The sequence below is a fragment of the Leptidea sinapis genome, chromosome 4, assembly GCF_905404315.1.
Source record: "Leptidea sinapis chromosome 4, ilLepSina1.1, whole genome shotgun sequence".
Classification (NCBI taxonomy): Eukaryota; Metazoa; Arthropoda; class Insecta; order Lepidoptera; family Pieridae; genus Leptidea; species Leptidea sinapis.
The window spans coordinates 11918731-11938488 of NC_066268.1; the positions used below are offsets into that span (position 1 = coordinate 11918731).

Below are 19758 nucleotides of genomic sequence, written 5' to 3' on the forward strand. Positions count from 1 at the left end.
CACGAGGAACAAACATAAACTTGTTATGCCTACTACTCGGTTGGGTCCAGTTAGTAAGTCTTTTGTTGGGCGATGTATATGCTTCTACAATATGATCCCAGAAAATGTACAAAACAAATGTGTTACGAAATTTAAAAGAATTTTTAAAAAACGTTTGTGTGGGAAAGGTTATTATAGCATAAACGATTTTCTTAATGACACCACGGACTGGGATTAAAGCGAACACCCTCAGGCTCTTTAATTATTAATGTTTATTGTACGATATTACATTGTAATCCATACTTTATAAAAAAAAAAACCCGCTGAGTTTCTTGCGCCCATTCTTCTCAGGTCTGAGGCAGTCTCTTTTGAATGGGTAGTAGACTTTGACGTTCAATAAGTGATTATAAATCCTATTTTGAATAAAAATATTTGAATTTGAATTTGAATAAGATGTAAAGTCTCATTTGCCCAGTAATTTCACTAGCTACGGCGCCCTTTAGACCGAAACACAGTAATGCTTACACATTAGATTTTAGATTTAGATTTACATAGAAATAGGGGCCATTGTGGTACCCATAATCTAGCCGGCATCCTGTGCAAAGGAGCCTCCTACTGCTAAATTTATAGTAACACCTGTATATGGTTACACCCCTACCTCTGCTGACACAGACTGGGACCACAGCTAAGCACCATATTTAAAAAAAAGATTTATCAAGATCGGTTCACCCAGACAAAAGTTCTTAGGTAACAAACATAAAAAAACGACGAATTGAGAACCTCCTCCATTTTTGAAGACGGTTAAAAAGTATTGACAATTTTTATTTAAGACCAAGAAAAGCTGGTGGTCACAGCTAGTAGATAATTTAATATCGGTACTTGTCAGATAAGGTATTTATTATGACACATTGACAGCTCACATTTAAGTTACGGCCGTGAATTAAGTTTGATATCAGAAAAGCGCATGCTCATAAATATGGCTGGTTTGTTGGTCAGGCTAACAAGTAGGTCATCGAGTTGATTCCCACTGAGATCTACTTTTATTGAAATTCAAATATTTTTATTCAAAATAGGATGTGATGTGAAAACTACCACCCATTCCAAAAAGTATGCCTCAGTCCTGAGAAGAACGGACGCAACAATCTCAGCGGGCTTCTTTTTTTTTCTTAAAAAATGTGGTTACAAAGTAATATCGTACAATTAAACTTATTATTTAATAGCCTGAGGGTGGTCGCTCCATTCCAATCTGTGGTACGATTGAGGAAGTCATTTATGTTATAGTAACCACACAAACGTTTTTTAACAATTCTTTTGAATTCGTTTTGAACATTTTCTGGGATCTTGTTGTAAAAACATATACATCGCCCCACAAACGACTTACTAACTCGACATAACCGAGAAGTAGGCATTATAAGAAAGATACCTATATTCGTATCTGGTGGGAGATTTTTAGAAAACGGACTAATGCGATTCCGACCAACGCACTTACAGTTCTGTGCAGATGCTTTGAAGAACAATTCTAAATAATATTAGGTAAAAATTTAATCGAATTGAGAACCTCCTCCTTTTTTGATATCGGTTAAGAAAAGTAGTAATATCATATTAAATAAATCAATAATCAATTAAGCTGTTAAATATTTGCAAGATATTATATGATAATTGTTAAAATTATTATTACAATAAATCTTAATTTTTCACAAATCTGTACATAAGCTCAGAATTCTTGGCATGTTCAGAATTATTTTAATAATAAAAAAAAACAGTATTTTACTTATTATGTACAGAACAACGTCTGTCGGGTCAGATAGTGTAATATAATATATATAAATTACGTGACACGTTGTTTGTCCTCGATGGACTCCTAAACTAATGAACGGATTTTAATGGAGATTACTTCATGGAGTGCAGTTTGGTCCAACTTGAGAGATAGGGTAGTTTTTATTTCGATTTGGGACCCATAAATACTTTTATTTTCAATATTTCTTTTGTATAGACATATTTTCGATGAGAGAATTTAGTGACGCACGGTTTGACAGTTCCGCTGTGAAACAATTTCATTATAACAACAGGAAGCATTATTTACGAAATAATTCTTGATATTTTTAAATATTATTGGCAAATTCCTACAAAACAGTTTTTTTTTTATTATCTACAGAACAACGTCTGTGGGGGCAGCTAGTAGATATATATATATATGTTCCATAAGAGTCCAAAACGTTGATAACCTGTCAAAAATCATCTTGTAGTGTCCGGCCGGGCGACGCGCGCGATCCCGTCCGCTTCGAAGGAACAGGTAACTCGTTCCAGGAACATCATTGTTTCACGCCTACCTTCGAGCACCCATCCCTTGGTCTTAACTAGTCCGATAAAAACGGACAACCATTAAAATATACGAGCCGTGGCTTCAAACAATAAGATACATAATAGCTTCAAGAGTAAATGCTTACACTAAATTATATCGACTTTAGATTTTAACTGTGGTAATAATGACCGCAAAGTAAAGTTATTCCTAGATTAAAACTTTATCTAACATTTGTCACTATTATATTATACTAGCTGATTTAGTAAACATTGTATTGCTGATATGAAAATCGCGATACAAAAGTAACTGTTGATCGTAGATGGGTGAAAATTTGAAGTTGTATGTATTTTTTAATGCTGACTCATAATCAAACAAATTTAAAAAAAATCCACCCTTAACATTTAGGGGGATGAAAAATAGATGTTGTCCGATTCCCAGACCTACCCAATATGCACTAAAAATTTCATGAGAATCGGTCAAGTCGTTTCGAAGGAGTTTAACTACAAACACCGCGAATTTTATATATTATATTATCACACAAACGTATTCAAAGAATTTTGAATCTTTAGCACATTTGTCTTATAATTTTTTCTGGGAATATGTTGTAAAAGCATATACATCGCCGTGCCTTTCTGCCTTTAAAGCCTTTCTAACTCGAATTAGCAGAGAAGTAGGCATAACAAGTTTATGTTTGTTCCTCGTGTCAAATCAAATAAATTTTATTATAATTGGGCTTAAAGTAAGCGCCTTTGAATTGTCACTATAACTATTTCTTTTAAATTACTGAATTTACCATAATTATGTTCAGAAAAAATTGAGCTCGTGAGGAGTACATACAAGAAACTCAACGACCACTCTTTTCAATCAAATAGAGTATTTTACCATGTAACTGTACTGTAACATTAACATAACAAATTAGTTTGTAAGATGCTGCATCCAATATATATGTCGTGTTTAAATAATATCAATTATTTGATAAAAAGTAATAAAAAATTAATTAAATTATTTAAATTATCCTATATTGGATGCATCAACCTTTAGATCTTGAATTCATTGTTTGTGTAAGGATGCTTCGTGAACACGATGGTTGTGATTACTTATTCATTAATAATTATTAATTAGTTACTGCATCCAGCAAATACAATTGTATAGGTAAATTATATTAAAATATGAAATAATAAATCAAATGGGGAGAGTTTCCTGCGCTGTGATTCTATCTCAAGAGTTTGTCCCGAATTCAGTAGAATTGGTTGCACTAGAATTGAAATCAACAAGAATTCCTGCATAATTAATTTTGATAAAATAGACGCCTTGCTTTTTTACAATTATTATATGCTAATTCAAGCAATACCGTTATTTATTCTAATAATAAGTTTATTCATGGTATTAAATAGTTGTTGTGTAAATACACATATAAACGAAATGTGTCTAGCTAAATTCAAATATGTTTTTTATTTACTTTTTTATGTAGCATAAGAGCTGTACATACATATATCTAAGATATTCTGTTCGTAATATTTCATATTATATAATGAAAATTCTTTATTGAAATAATAATATTACAATTCCCACAGACTTATGGTAGCATGATTAGGACACCTTATAGCTAATCAGCGATCTCTTCCAAATAACCTAGATATGTAAGAGATTTTATGTCTAGTAACTTTTTTTTTATGAAAATAAGGGACGAAACGAGCAGGACATCCAGATTCTTGAAGAACCCCAAAAATTCTGAGCGGCACTAAAACTGAGCTCGTCACCTTGATACACAATATGTTAAGTCTCATTTGCCCACTAATTTACTAGCTACGGCGCCCTTCAGGCCTAAACACAGTAATGCTTACACATTACTGCTTCACGGCAGAAATAGGCGCCGTTGTGGTACCCATAATCTAGTCGGTATCCTGTGCAAAGGAGCCTCCCACTGGTAAACCTTACTAGTAACTTGACTAGACAATATATAACTTACCTATTAGATATACAGATATTTTTGTTCTTAAAATTTAATTTTATATAGAACTTTTAATGCATAAAAACAACGTTGTAGGCCTTTTAAATAATTATTTATGTTTACGACTTATCGTTCTAAGACTTTTGAGAATATAATATACTATAACAATTAAAGCTGATGTTATTATAGAATTTTAAACCAGTTTGCAACAAAACGGTTTACGACAAAGTAAGAAAATAATGGCTGCCAAAAGCTGTCATTATTGTGGGTTTGTGTAGAGTCATCAATGCTACCAGCAATCAAATAACTAGAACTATGATAATTTGACACTCAACGACAATCATTGTGTGGCGTTGTATTCAAAGCGCGGTCGAAACACAACTGAACGAAAACTCTACGAGTTTTGTACTTCAATAATAGCGTATAAATATAGCGTCCAATTCTAAATGAATTACGTATTCCCCTACTAGAATACAGAAATATTTATATGGGTATTCCTATAGAGTATTTTAGAAGACATGATTTTTAATAAAATGTTTATTAGAAAGAACCTTACCAACTAATAGTAGCTCTTATCAATAAAGACTCATATTATCGATGCTGATGTGCTCGTATTTAAACAAATTTGAATAAATATAATATTTACATAATTTTAGTGGAATGATCTTGTCTCAATAATGCCTTTATCAGTAATGATTTCATCGGAATCTTCATTATTTTAAGTAGTTAATTGATAAAATCTGTAATATTGCTTTGAAATGGAGTAGGCAAATTTTGTTTCCATGCTGTTTTTCTTGCTAGTTCAGTGCTTCTTTAGGTGCGCTGGGCACTTTGTTAGAGCAGAAATTCCATATTGTTTTTCCAGGAAATACGTGTTTTTGAGTAATACTTATAAATTTGTCAGATTAATGTTTACCATATAGAATATTTACTACAGCGAGGTTTCAACTTTCGTCAAGTTCAGGAAAAAATTTCTTCAAAAAGCAGTTAATTAGAGGGTTATACTGAATTTATATATGTCTTGAAATTTGTATTTTCTGCTTCGATATAAAACTTAATTTCTGGCGTTCAATAAACTGATTGAATATACAATTTTGAATTTGAATAGCTCTCCTTTAAAAGTGCTAGCGTTGATTGTGCGGATTTTTGATTTTACCAACTGCTGTCTCTCTATTTACCGATCACAATGATCCATTTCAGTAATGGACATATTATAAGAACAGTTATACATAGTCTATATAATTAATATTGTAAGTAATAGTTGTAAGGTCAAACAATACTATTACGGCCTTACAAATAAACTTGGTATAAAATTATACCTGAATATACCAAGATTAGGCAAAATGTTTACAAATAGGCATTTTGCTTATGATTGGTTTATTCGTACGTACCTATAACGTTGCCTGCGTTTATTTGCAAGGCTGCTTGACGTTCGGAAAACTTCAGAATTATCATTGTATTGACAGTGTTGTCAACGATATAGTCAACATTTTGGATATTCTAGCTTATTCACAGGTGTCTTACAGGCACTTTATAGCAAGTTTATTTGTAAGGCCGTATGACTTAAATGACATGCCAAATGCCTATTTATTATCTTTAGAAGAAATTGATTACTAGTTTGTCTTTTTGCTAATTCACCGCTTAAATATTGAATATTATGAATAATCTATCATATTCGTAAATAGAAAGAATAATAAAACGAAGATATATATTGGTCAATACTAAACATTATCTTAAAATATCTTAACTTTATACATTGTAGGAAAACATCTTTTGCTTAAACATTTAAATGCTCATTAATAATTGCCTCTAACGAATTGTGGTAAATTTTACATTTACTTACCTACGTATGTAAGTATAAGTTAATGTAAGTAAGTAGTAGGAAAACATCTGTTTTCAATTATCTTCAGCTTAAACATTTAAACGATCACTAAGAACCATTGCCTATATATTACAAATTGTGGTAAATTTTCCATTAACGTCCAATCCCTACTAATATTATAAATGTGAATGTAAGTTTGTTTGTTACGCTTTAACGCCTAAACCACTGAACCGATTTTGATAAAATTTAGTACAGAGATAAACTATATTTTATTGCAAAAAAATTAATGGAAATGAAATAGGGGATGGCAGTTTGTATGGAAATTTATTACTATCGAAGATATGAGCTTTGTGTTTATAAGAAATCATTTATAAACATTTGTTCGAACACTTTTGAAACTTTGCCCTACATGGGGATGAAATACGAGATTAAAGTTCACAGAGAAATATTATTAAAGAGACTGTCCACATTTACAAGGGATATGCGTTGTATCATACAAGAGTGCTGCCAGCAGCGGAAAGTTTGTAAGTGTATTATTGAAAAGTATCCTAAAAGATAAAAAAATGCCCAAAGTAACTATTCAACGCGGACGAAGTCGCGGGTAAAAGCTAGTGAGTTATAAAAACTGCGCGAAATCAAATCAACGTTATGTGAATACTAAAGTCGTAAATATTGGAATGTGCATTACGAGAGTCGGTTTCAGAATGTCAATCTCCGAAACCGGAGTTAAATTGAAGTTGCGATCCGCTTGTTGGTGATGAGGGCAGGGGATGCTGTGGTCTTCACCTCCAGACACGTGAGCAATGACAAACAGAAAGTGGTAACGAGTTTCTTGCCACTTCTTCTCGTTAAAGCTCAACCTTTTCCGAAGTGGTGGTTATTGGTAAATCAAAAAAGACTTTCAACATTCATATGTGTTCCTAGATTTAAATGAATAAAGTGATTTTGATTTTTGAGCCCTTTCATTCGAACAAAACAGGGTCGTGAGTTAGTCAGCCCTAGGCTGAGTGAGATCTATAGACCGTACTTAGATATTCCTTATATTTTACTTACGTAAAATTAAGCTCAGTGTAAGCTTAGCATAATCTTTGATTTCGTTTTAATAGTCATTTGACATCTGAAATTTTCCATTTGCATTTTAAAATACTCAGATAATTTCTATGTAAGTAAAGTCTGAGCAAAGTTTAAGTACGCTCTGTAGATCTCAGCTTTGGTTTTTTAATCTCGAGTCAAGGTCTTGTCGAACACAGAGATAGGTAACGGTGATCACCTATGTCCAAGTGATCTAAAGCTTAAAAATTTAATATGAACTTATCATTATTAAATTACATTAAATATTTATATTAATACGTGGTGCCAAAACTTTAGATCCTTCTTAATAATGTTTTCGAGTTTCGAAAGTTTCCATTGAAACGAAATTCAAAGAGCTAAAATAATGTTTTGTATATATTAAATGTATAAGAAATAAATTTAATAAAATAATTCAATCTATGTTTACTTGCCATTTACAATGTCAATCAAGAGTTATTCGTCAACTTGTGGCAATAAGTTTCTTGCCAATTCTTCTCATTAAAGCTCAACTAGGTAAAAAACAAACTTGAAATGTATAAGTGTCATTTCCTTGACCTATTTTAATAAAATAATTTTGATTTGATTCGAGTGTCAGAACTATGACAAAATTCAATATTAAACATCTACAGGTGTTAGTTTTCTCAGCTATTGCTAAAGCTCATTCAAGTTTATATGTCTTAAAAAATGTTTGAATTATTGTACGATGATACGAGGTATGACTTTCAGTATTTGAAATGTCAATGAAGAAGTAAAACGTATATCTATATTAAAACTCTACATTTTTTTTTTATTACAAGTAAGTCTCATACGAACCAGGTTTATGATGCCGGTGCTTTTTCCCCTTGCCATCCGCGTGGATGACCACCAACAATAACAGTAAGTACCGCCACATTTTCACTACATAACATCACAACACATTCAATATAACAGCAAGCGATTCACATTTTTAAAACCACCGAAAAAGTCAACACGCAAAAGTTCGAACGAAAGTTTACGAACGATATTTGAAATAATGCCGCGAACGTTATTTCGGCTTCGAACAGGCGTGACACAAACGTTTCGTTCCGAATCCCGCGAGCAACTAAAAACTTGTCTGAACTTTAAAGCTTTTGGACGAGAGCTTTAGTGACGATATCTCAGAATTCACATAATACTTTTTGTACATCTCGATGTCATGTTTATAACAATTCGGTTTATTAAAAGACTTTTAGTAATACTTGCTTAAATCATCAGCATCAGCTTTAAAAAAATAAATATAGACTAAAATTAAAAGCTTCAATAAAACCTCGTGCGCTAAAATGTAGATGGCGCTTGACTAAAATATTAGATTTTATAAAAATTATTTATGTTTTAGGAGATAAAAGAACAATTTACTTGAAAAAAATTATTAATAGTGAATAATTTTATTGCTGTAAATGAACACAAACCAAAAACCGCTGCAATTACTCGTGTTAATATTATATTTTGTTTAAATATACAAACATGAACTATAATTTTGTCTTAGAATAAAAAAATATACTTGTTCATGAACATAATATTATTCTTTTTATTTTATTTATTTATTTATTTCATATAGGAAGACCAACAGCGTACAATAGTTTTAAATAAAATCGAATAGTGACAAAAAGCCAATTAAAGGTCCTCACGGATAGCAACATATTAGAATAGTTACGAACACTTCAGTTAATACTGTCAACGATAGTGATAGATATACTTATATAATAAATTACATACTTATACTTATGCTCTAACAATTCAATGAAAGAATTCGTTACTCAACATGTGTCTAGCCGATGCTACGCTTGTGCAGAATAGGTCTCAGCCTACTCGCTTATCGAGTTTATTAAAGTTACTGCTCACTCGCCACAAGTAGGACTCGCCCGATAAATAAGCATCGCGGAGCTGCAGGCCCTCGCCCGCAAGATCAGGGAAGTTCAGAGCGACGCTCAAGCCGTTCTCGAACTAATGTGTGAGAACATCGACATGTTCACAGCGTTGTCCGACTTTCTGTATCGTAAATAACATTCGCGATGGCTATCAGCGGACGGCTTAAACCTCACACGCTCCGTATAGCGTACTTTAACGCTTACGGACTCAAACCGCAACTAGACTTGGTCAGGGATTTCGTTATCGAACATCAGTTAGACCTTTTATTGATTCAGGAGACGCTCCTGAAACCGAACGTTCGCGATCCGCGAATCGCAAATTACAATCTAGTTAGGAATGATGCAGCGCGGTGGTGGCACCCTTATATACTTCAGGAGGTCCCTTCACTGTATTCCTATTGACCCTCCAGCACTCACCTACATTTAGGCGTCCGCCATCCGAGTCAGCATGGCGAATCACCGTGATATCAGCTTACTTACCACCTTGTAAATTAATTCTAGAATCAGATATCAATTCTCTACTCAGCCACGGGGCTGCTGTTATTGTAGGTGGCGATCTTAACGCCAAACACGCCAGCTGGAACAGCAGATTCCCTAACAGAAACGGCAGACTGCTAGACTCACTGACAGACACACTACACTTCTCAGTAATGGCTCCCTTTGAGCCAACTCGATACCCACATAACGTAGAACACAGACCCGGCATACTTGATGTTGCTTTATTTAAAAATGTAACACTTAATGTAAATTCAATAGAAGTAGTTCACGATCTAGCCTCAGACCACCAGCTGGTCATTGTAAACCTAGGCCCGCCCGTTAACTACCAGCCACCCACTAATACAGTGATCGACTGGCAACGGTTGGAGAAGGAACTCGAGACCACAACGTCCGAGCACCTTGATTCAATACCTGACGTCATTGACTCGGTTGACGTAGCCCAGAGTGCCATCTCCTATGTGATATCCCACATCCACAACAAGATGGATGCCTGCACCAAGCAGGTGCCTACAATGCAACCGCATCGGCTAATACTGCCACCAGAAGTCAGAGAGCTGCTCACTGAGAAGCGCAGAGTCACTAGAGCATATGATAGGTACCCAACACTCGAGAATAGGCGTCACCTCCGCTATCTACAGCGAGTGGTAAAGGAACGGATTGCGGAACTCCGCGGCGATCGTTGGGACCGCTTGCTCAGCGACCTGAAGCCAACGCACGTGGCGTTCTGGAAGCTGCCTCGCGCGTTCAAACAGGAACCGCCTACAGTAATGCCTCCTTTGGACTGACCGGGACTGCTGCCGGCCCTCGATGACGAGGACAAGGCGGAGTGCCTTGCCGACAGTCTCGAGAGTCAGTGCACCCCGAACGCAGCTACCGACCCAGCCCATGTTAATGAAGTAAACTCTGAAGTTGAACGTCGCATCTCTATTAGCCCAATAGGTGAGCCAATACAACCCACCTCTAGTATAGAGGTGAAAGGAATTATTAGAGAGCTTCACTCCAAAAGGGCCCGACTCTATAAATAACAGGGTTCTTAAAATCCTGCCTCCCACACTCATTAATTTATTAGTAACCGTTTTTAATATACTGCTATTACATTGCGCGTTTCCCGAACAATGGAAGGAATCCATTGTTATCGGTATTCCCAAGCCTGGTAAACGTAAAACTTGTCCCAGTAGTTATAGACCCATTAGTTTAATTAACTCTTTAGGTAAACTATACGAACGTCTGATTCTCGCGCGCCTCAAATATTATATCGCAGAGCAGAACATGATACCCGACCATCAGTTTGGTTTCAGGACTGCTCACTCGTGTCCCCAACAAGTCCACCGACTCACTGAGTATATTCTCAAACGAATCCAATACCGTACAGTTACAGCGGCCGTATTTCTCGATGTCGCGAAAGCTTTCGACAAGGTATGGCATAACGGCTTAATCTTTAAGCTGTATGAACTGGGTATGCCAGACAGGCTCGTGCGCATCATACAAGCCTACCTTACTGATCGAAGCTTCCGCTATCGAGTAGAAGGCACGTTATCCACGCCCCGACCCATCAGGTCGGGAGTGCCTCAGGGCTCAGTTCTGTCCCCGACCCTCTTCTCACTCTTCACGAGTGACCTTCCGAAGCCTCAGAAAGTGCAAATTGCACAATATGCGGACGACACGGCTCTTTATTATGGCGCCACTCGGGGGCGCCTCGCGACTCATATAAGAGTGCTTCAGGCCGCCGTTAATGAACTAGGAGACTGGTTCAGAAAATGGCGGATTGAAGTCAATCCCTCAAAGAGTGCAGCGGTACCCTTTGGTAATACTAATAAAATAAAATCTTTGGCCCCTATACCTATTGTTAAATTATATGGGACCCCTATTCCGTGGGCCCAACATTATAAATATTTAGGTGTTACGTTTAACAGTAACATGAACTTCGCAAAACATATCAGCACGGTTTGCAATAGAGCCCGGTTTGTCCTTAGCCACCTGTATCCACTTGTGTGCAAGCGAAGCAAACTACCGCTCAGACACAAGGTGACATTGTACAAGACCATCGTACGTCCCATTATGTCATACGGAAGCATCGTGTTTGCCCACGCGCCGCCGAGCCACTTGCGGCGTTTGCAAGTGGTTCAGAATAGATTCACGCGCTCGGCCACCGGAGCGCCGTGGTTCGTTCGTAACGTAGATCTCCATCGCGATCTTGAGCTGCCGACCATCGCTCAACATTTCAAGGAGATATCGCGACGCTACTGTGATAAGGTGGCCGAGCACCACAGTCTGAACAAACAGAGGCGACACGTACTAGTCGACCCGGACGACTATATTACGATCGCGAACGCGACACCAACACCATCACCAACACCGACACCAAACCAACCACACCGCCCTCGAAGACGTAGGCGCGGCCGTGTACATCAAACCGCTGCCACTAGTCACTTTGACGATTTCCAGCGGCCACAACCTAATATAATACGATTCACACACTTTGATAGAAGCCCGACGAGATAGTCCTCGTCCTGTAATCGTTTAACACCACTCACACTCACATCACAAATCACACACCTACAATAACACTACACACAAATAGTCACACCCTTACATACACTTACACATACTTACATACATATATCACCGCACTCGCCGGCGAGTGCGAAGTCTCTTCAAACCTAGAGTCCACTGGACTAACAGATATATTAGATCGTTAGTGATCTTCACTCCATCCAGCCTAGTGAGCAGGCGGTCCGAGGTTCGAGTCTCCTTCCGAGACGCCCCGCGCCTGTGAGCTACATTTTCGGCCTCCAAGGCCCTCGCCCGGCTTCGCTGTAAAAGCCTTCAGGGCTTCGGAAAAAAAAAAAAAGCCCATCAGCACTGAGGAGGTTTTTAGTCGGTAGGGGGTGTTTACACCCGAGCCCGACATATGGGCCCCGTTTCGGGGTCTTCAATACGTAAATGTATTTTACTCCTCTCGGAAAAAAAAAAAAGGCACAAGTAGGAATTTTATTCTAAAATATCTTGAGTCGAAAGGTACTATCGACAAGATTGAATCGTGACCCACCTTAATGTTATTTTAAATCAGTCATAATAAACAAGTTGGTCGAAATTCGAAAACATTCATTTTCTAAGCAACTGTTATCATTTTATTACACCTGACAGTCCATCAATGGTTATACAATCTTTTTCGAGCAACCATGAACTTGTTTTAATGATTTAAATAAAACACTTTACGGTAAATAATCACGACCGCCCGTACTTTCTTGCAACAATAGAGGAATCACAGGAGCGTTCTCGACCTGAGAGAATAGAGTACGGGCGGCGGTGATTATTCCGAAGCGAAGGTAGTAGTATCGAGTATATTAGAAATGACATGAAAGCATTCTAAAGGAATCAATTTTGAGAAAATAAATGCCTTTTATGCCTTTTATTTAACGTAAAGTGAGCCATAAACTTCCACTTTCATAAAAAAAATTGGGACTGTAATTACTAATATAATTAAGGAAAGAAAACTCATCAAATGAAATATGGCAAATGTTAGTACGATAAATAAAATAAAATTAAAAGCTACAAAATAATTAACCACATTAAAAACAAATACCATATAAATATTATACTACATGAAACACACTAAGAGCTAGTTCAGACATGGCGGATTCCGCGCGGATGCAAATCGCGCGGTTGAACCGCGCGGATCCTAATTACATTAGCGCCTTACAAATCGTTCATACCTGTCCGCACGGATTGACAATCCGCGCGGCTCAACCGCTAAAAATGAATTCGCGCGGTCGCCGCTCGGTTTTATTTACTTGACGTACCTAGAGGGCGTTCAGTTGCTCCGCGGAAGCCGCGCGTATCGGACGGTGACAATGGATCGCTTCGACACCGAGCTATTCATCGATGAGGTGGAAAAAAGACCTGCTTTGTGGAACATCCAATGTGCAGAATATTCTAACAAAACGATTAAAAACGGAGCTTGGCAGGAGCTGGTGGAGATTTTTGGAGAAAATGAGGATTCTTTGGAAAAGAAGGTTCTTTTTGGTCAGTAGACATTTAATTATACATTTTACTAGGGTAGTTTACATGTTTTGTAATAGACAGTCCACCCCAAATAACTGAAATGTGTATAACGTTGTTTGGCGGTACGTAACGAGCGCGGGAAAACTATCACGTTACCACAGTAACGTATAGCTATTAACTGTAATATGTACAACCCACCAACGCGACGCGCCATCTTGAGTTTAGTTATTTGGCGCGAACTGTAACAATTTTAATTTCATATTTTCGTGTCTTGCCATTCTACACGACCCTCATTCACAAAGTAATTAGCATATTTGTCTCTAATGTTTAATGATGATGGTGTACCCCTTCCTGCATGTAATGTAATAAGATTACTCATTGGCGCAGTATGTAAAGTATCTTCATACTGTATACCATCTCTAGTTCTAACAAAATTGTGTAGCACGCAACAGGCCTTTATTATGTCTTCGGCAAAGTCTATATTCACGTTTATAGGCCTATGAAAAATGCGCCACTTGTTTGCCAGAATTCCGAAAGTGCATTCAATAAAACGTCGAGCTCTTGATAACCTGTAATTAAATATTTTTTTTTCATATGATAGCCCTTTACCTGCATAGGGTCGCATTACATTTTCGGATAAACCAAACGCTTCATCGCCAACTATGACGTATGGCAATGGTTTAGGATCTGTTTCAGATATTGGTTTAGGTTTTGGTATGTGTAATGACTTTTCTATTAACCTTTTATAAAATGCTGAATTTTTAAAAATTGCAGAATCACTACTTTTTCCGTAAGATCCGATATCTATGAAAGTAAAACAATAGTTACTATCACAAAGTGCCAACAGTACTATGGAAAAAAAAGTTTTGTAATTATAATACAAAGAACCCGAATCTTTGGGTTTTGTAATCCTTATATGCTTGCCATCTATGGCGCCTATGCAATTGGGAAAATTTGCATATTTTTCAAAATCTTTAGCTATTTTCTTCCATATATCTTCGCTGGGTTCAGGCATGACGTTTTTTGTGACTTTTTCCCACAGAGTTTCACATACTTCACGGACAATTCCTGTGATTGTAGATTTGCCAAGACGAAAGTTGTAATGTAGTTCTCCAAAGGAACAACCAGTACCCAGATATCTGAAAAATAAAATATTAATCTGTATCGTTTTGAAAGTCTGCCGGGTCCGCTAGTTAAAGCATAATGAGTGTCTTGAATTACCTAACCGCTACTGTATTTATATTTGTTAAAGATAGTGATTTCTGTTCCAGGTGTATCATTACAAAAAAAATGGAAGAACATCCGTGATGCTTATAATAAGGAATTCAAGAAAGGCAAATCAATTCCTTCTGGTTCTGGTGCATGTAAAGGTTCAAAATACATGTATTTCGACCGGCTTTCTTTTCTTCAGAAGACGATAGAAAACAAAGAAACTATCACAAACATAGATGAAGCCAAAAATGAAGAAATTCGGAACATTGACCAAAAGCTAGATAATTTTGTAAATGCACGTGAAATACAACCGGTACCCAATAAAAGGAAGAAAACTAAAATTACTTCAGAAGAGCGATTGGCTAACATATTAGAAAATAGTATTGAATCAAGAGATAAAATACAAAGACAAATACAAGAAAGTATGTCAAAGCAAGATGATGATGATAAACTTTTTTGCATGTCATTGTATAAAGAGTTAAAGAAAGTTCCAGAAAATAAACGATTGGCTACTAAAATTGAATTGCTCCAGGTAATACAGAAAGGGCAGAAATTACCATCGCCTATTCATATCACGAGCCAGCAAAACACGCATAATGCAGTATTTTGGCAAAACCAACAATATTCAAACCCACAAGGATATTTCACTGGATATTCTACAATAGTACCAGGAGAGTCTCCATCGCCTTTATCATGCAATAGCACTGACGATTCACAGTCTTCTATAGTACAAAATATATATTCTGACGTATAAAATAAATATCTTACCTTAATGTGATCACGAGTTTTTCTTCTGGGGACACGCTTGACCTCATATGGGTATCATTAGATTCAATTTGTTTACTCATCATTTCTAATAATTCATCAAATGAATTTATCGACATTCTCAAATAATTGAAGAATTTTGGTTCAAAACTTCTTAATTTTGGATATAAAGTCTGAAACTGACCATGAGTAAACCGATCGCGTAATATTGGATGCACCCAATACTGCCGTTTCTTCTTTCTTTCTTTTTTACGGAGCAACAAGTACACACATATTGCTTCTTCGACTTCCATGATTGGACTGTCACCCTATGCGAATAACGGCACTCCGCATGTACATCCGCGCCTGTCTGAACACTTGCGTTTAGAACCGCGCGATTTGCATCCGCGCGGAATCCGCCATGTCTGAACTAGCTCTAAAAGTTTTGCACTTCTAGCTAATCGGAACTATTTGAATTTCGAATGTTATATTTTTTGAAATGTTGCAACCTTCTTAGTAATAAAAAACACAATTGGCGGGAAATCATTTGTCAATTGTTTTTATCACACATCAGAGTTCTACGTACCGAAAATGGAATTAAGTCGAAAAGATTTTAGAGTGATGATTTTTTATGATTTTAAAAGTTCTCTCTCTCCGCAAGACTGTGCCGCTCGTCTTCAAAATGCTTTTGGGAGAGAAGCACCTTGCTTGAGCACCGTGAAGCGATGGTTTGCTGAATTTGAGTGAGGGGTTCTTTTCATGACAAATTTCGTGAGGGGCGGCCTTCAACTGCCGTCAACGATAATAATGTGGCTACTGTTAAGCGGCTAATTGAAGAAAATTATTAGGATTAGCTATGAGACAATTCGAGGACTGTTGGGGATTGGTAGGATTCAGAAAATTTTACACTAAGAATCGAAAGTTCGGAAGATTTGTTGTCGTTGGATCCCTCATGAACTGACAGCGTGAGCAGAAGTGGGCTCGCGTGGAATGGTGCTCACAGATGCTTATGAAGTACTACCACGGACATTCTAATGCTGTTTATGACATTGTCACAGGAGACGAAACTTGGATTTATTGTTTTGAACCCGAAAAAAAACAGCAATCTTGTGAACGGATGTTTGATACTGAGAACAGGCCATCAAAAGTGAGGCAGGCGAGAAACGTTGATAAAAAAATTATCGCACTTTTTACCTTAGCTACGGGTCCCATATGCACAATTCCACTTGAAGATGAAAAGAGTGTTTATGCCGAGTGGTATTCTACCATTTGTTTACCCAGGATGTTAATAAAAGTTCACGAAAGACAACCAAAAAGCCGCGTTCTCCTACATCATGACTGCGCTTCTTCACAAACGGCCAACAAAACTAAGTCATTTTTAGCTTCCGAAAAAGGACAGCTAGTCACCCATCCTGCACATAGCCCCGACCTAGCACCCTGTGATTTTTGTATTTTCACCAAATCAACCTTTTTACCTGCGCTATCTATGTATCAATTTATGTTTTATTTGAAACTAGGACCATATTATGAATATTATGTAGTATTAGCAATGACATCGTACAATATTGTATAATTTGTATTTCTTGAACGTTTGGGTAAAATTATGAGGGTTAATTCTCACATCTAATCTATTTGCCATGTGCTTCCCTGGGGCGTAAAAAGAATAGGGTAGTTCTAAGCCCAAGGGTGTAAGAGGCGACTAAGCGCTTATTGAAAGTGGGAGAGTCACGCTACCGTCTTTTGACGTCAGCACAATTGGGCCAGACTCGTCCGGGTCACTTACCACACTCGCACAGAATACCGGCGTGAAGTAGCGGCCTAGTACCGCTATGTTTCGCATAGGTTAATGTCAAGGACCGGAAGCCATTCCCCCCGTCCCACGTCCCACGTCCCCCCAACAAAACATGAGAGCGGTATTAAAACAGAAATTACCTCAGGAGGGTACCGGCTCTAGTAGAGCCGGATAATCCCTCCCCGAGAATTTGCTCTCGGGCTGCGCCTTGTATTCTAGGGAGGGCACAGTACCGCGTATGTCACAGGACAAACAGGGCAGCAACACCACGGCACCCCGCTCCACGCATAATGTGGACTTTTGTAACATCAGGGGAATTCACCCCAACTTAAACGCCGTCCACCACCACCTTGAGACGGCGCAGCCGGCCTTGTGTTTCCTTACGGAGACGCAGATATCTCGACCTAGCGATACGTCATATTTAACGTACCCCGGGTACAAAATTGAGCACAATTTTTTGCCTCATGCCAGGGTATGTGTGTACGTTAGGGAGGATATCTGCTGTCGCCGTCTCAACAATTTTGAGGAGAGGGACCTGTCTACTCTCTGGCTCCGCGTAGAGGACCGCGTCCGCATCTATGCGTGTGTTTACAGGTCCCATAGTGGTAACGCAGAAACCGACCATCTCATGGGCTGCGTTTAAGCGGAAATTGACGACGTGCTTGCACAGATCCCCTCTGCTGAAATCGTAGTCTTGGGTGATTTCAACGGGCACAATGCCGAATGGCTTGGATCACGTACTTAACACTACGCAGGGCGTTCTGTGCATAATTTTGCATTGGCGTATGGTCTGTCCCAATTCGTTGAGTCGCCAACGCGGATCCCGGATGTGGATAGCCACATGCCCTTCACATTAGATCTTCTGCTGACTACACATCCCCATAGTTACCAGGTCTCTGTCGACGACCGACCATTGCCTGGTCAGGAGTGTAGTGCCCATCCGACGCCAACGTCGCAGATTGGGATAGGATGCGTTCCTTTTTTGCATCCTACCCTTGGGGCAAGGTTGTTTCCCTTCGGATGATCCAAGTGCCTGCGCTGTTGTAGTAGCCGATGTGATACTGCAGGGCATGAATATTTTTATACCAAGCTCTGTAGTACCGATCGGTGGCAGATCACAGCCCTGGTTCGATGCGTCAGTTAAAGCAACATCTGACTGCAAAAAACAAGCGTATCGAACTTGGGTTGCGGCGCTGGACTCAAAGGATCCGAACTGCAAAGTTCTTAAGAGGAAATATAACCGTGCCTCCAGATTTTTTAAGCGGCAAATCACCCGTGCGAAGTCAAAGCACGTCGTCAAAATCGGCAAGCAACTTGTCAGTTACCCGACCGGAACACGCAAGTTCTGGTCGTTGTCGAAAGCTGCTCTTGGTAACTTAAACCAGCCGTCCATGCCGCCGTTGCACATGAGGAATGGAACCCTGACCAATACGGCAAAAGAGAAAGCCGATCTCCTGTGCGCTCTTTTCGCCTCCAACTCGACGACAGCGGAAAAACACCGCCGACCATCTCGCGGTGTCAGAGCTCTATGCCTGATGTATAGTTCAGACAGAAAACTGTTAGGCGAGCTCTGTTTTCGTTGGACGTCAGGAAATCGAGCGGGCCGGATGGCATTTCTCTAATCGTGTATAGAACGTGTTCACCTGAGTTGACGCCGGTGCTAACGCGTTTATTCCAGCACTCTTATTCCAAAGGCGTAGTTCCTGACTCATGGAAGCCAGCCCTTGTCCATCCGATCTAAAAAAAGGAGACAGTGCGGATCCAGCAAACTACAGGCCTATTGCTATTACCTCCATGCTCTCCAAAATCATGGAGAGCATAATTAGCCGCCAGCTTTTGGTATACCTAGAGGGTCACCAGTTGATCAACGACCGACAATACGGCTTTCGCCATGTTCGGTCGGCAGGTGATCTTCTGGTATACCTAACACATAGATGGGCGGCGGTTATTGAAAGCAAGGGGGAAGGCCTGGCAGTTAGCCTGGATATAGCGAAGGCCTTAGATTGTGCACGGCACAAGGCGCTCCTAGCTAAACTTCCGTCATTTGGGCTTTCCGAGATCTTAAGCAAGTGGACCACCAGCTTCCACACTGGGCACATCATACAAGTCGTTGTCGACGGTTTTTGCTCGAATCCCAAGCCCGTGAACGCTGGAGTGCCCCAAGGCTGTGTGCTATCTCCGACGCTGTTTCTTCTGCATACCAATGATGTGTTGGACACCTCCAACATACATTGCTATGCAGGCGACAGCACTGGTGATGCCGTATACACGGGCCATGCAGGTCTCTCTAGGGAAATCGTCGACCAGTGCCGGGAGAAACTTGTGTCTTCTATCGAGTCCTCTCTCGAGAAGGTCGCGAAATGTGGTAAATTATACCTTGTCCAATTTAGCCCCGAGAAGACTCAAGTTTGCGCGTTTAACACAAAAAAAACCATTTGTCGTATCACCGCTATTCGACAACACTTCCCTCAAAGCCTCGAAAGCCGATACTAGGTA

At 38.7% G+C, this 19758-nt stretch overlaps 3 protein-coding genes across 3 annotated transcripts in view; 1 reads left to right on the plus strand and 2 right to left on the minus strand.

Annotated features, from left to right (window-relative positions):
- LOC126979900 (laminin subunit alpha-2-like) overlaps positions 1 to 8187 on the minus strand; it is a 124679-nt gene extending 116492 nt beyond the window's left edge. Inside the window, exon 1 of the mRNA XM_050829486.1 lies at positions 7939 to 8187. Coding sequence (XP_050685443.1) covers positions 7939 to 8017 — 79 coding nt within the window. The 5' untranslated portion in view covers positions 8018 to 8187. The remainder of the gene's footprint in view (positions 1 to 7938) is intronic.
- A 4936-nt stretch (positions 8188 to 13123) lies between these two features.
- LOC126979934 (uncharacterized) lies at positions 13124 to 15504 on the plus strand. Its single transcript, XM_050829530.1, has 2 exons — positions 13124 to 13535; positions 14786 to 15504. The coding sequence occupies exons 1-2, from the start codon at positions 13364 to 13366 to the stop codon at positions 15478 to 15480; spliced, it is 867 nt and encodes a 288-aa protein (XP_050685487.1). The 5' UTR covers positions 13124 to 13363; the 3' UTR covers positions 15481 to 15504.
- Positions 13555 to 15919, minus strand: LOC126979909 (uncharacterized). The gene is made up of 2 exons (XM_050829500.1): positions 15495 to 15919; positions 13555 to 14653 (listed from the first exon to the last, which is right to left on the minus strand). The coding sequence occupies exons 1-2, from the start codon at positions 15782 to 15784 to the stop codon at positions 13771 to 13773; spliced, it is 1173 nt and encodes a 390-aa protein (XP_050685457.1). The 5' UTR covers positions 15785 to 15919; the 3' UTR covers positions 13555 to 13770.
- Positions 15920 to 19758: the final 3839 nt, after the last annotated feature.

What these genes read in the sequence shown, in the direction of transcription:
- LOC126979934 (XM_050829530.1), top strand. Translation starts at nt 13,364, where the DNA reads ATGGATCGCTTCGACACCGAGCTATTCATCGATGAGGTGGAAAAAAGA. An exon ending in GGAAAAGAAGGTTCTTTTTG is followed by an intron (nt 13,536 to 14,785) that starts GTCAGTAGACAT and finishes TTTCTGTTCCAG; the next exon opens with GTGTATCATTACAAAAAAAA.
- LOC126979909 (XM_050829500.1), bottom strand. Translation starts at nt 15,784, where the DNA reads ATGGAAGTCGAAGAAGCAATATGTGTGTACTTGTTGCTCCGTAAAAAA. An exon ending in AAACTCGTGATCACATTAAG is followed by an intron (nt 14,654 to 15,494) that starts GTAAGATATTTA and finishes TTTATTTTTCAG; the next exon opens with ATATCTGGGTACTGGTTGTT.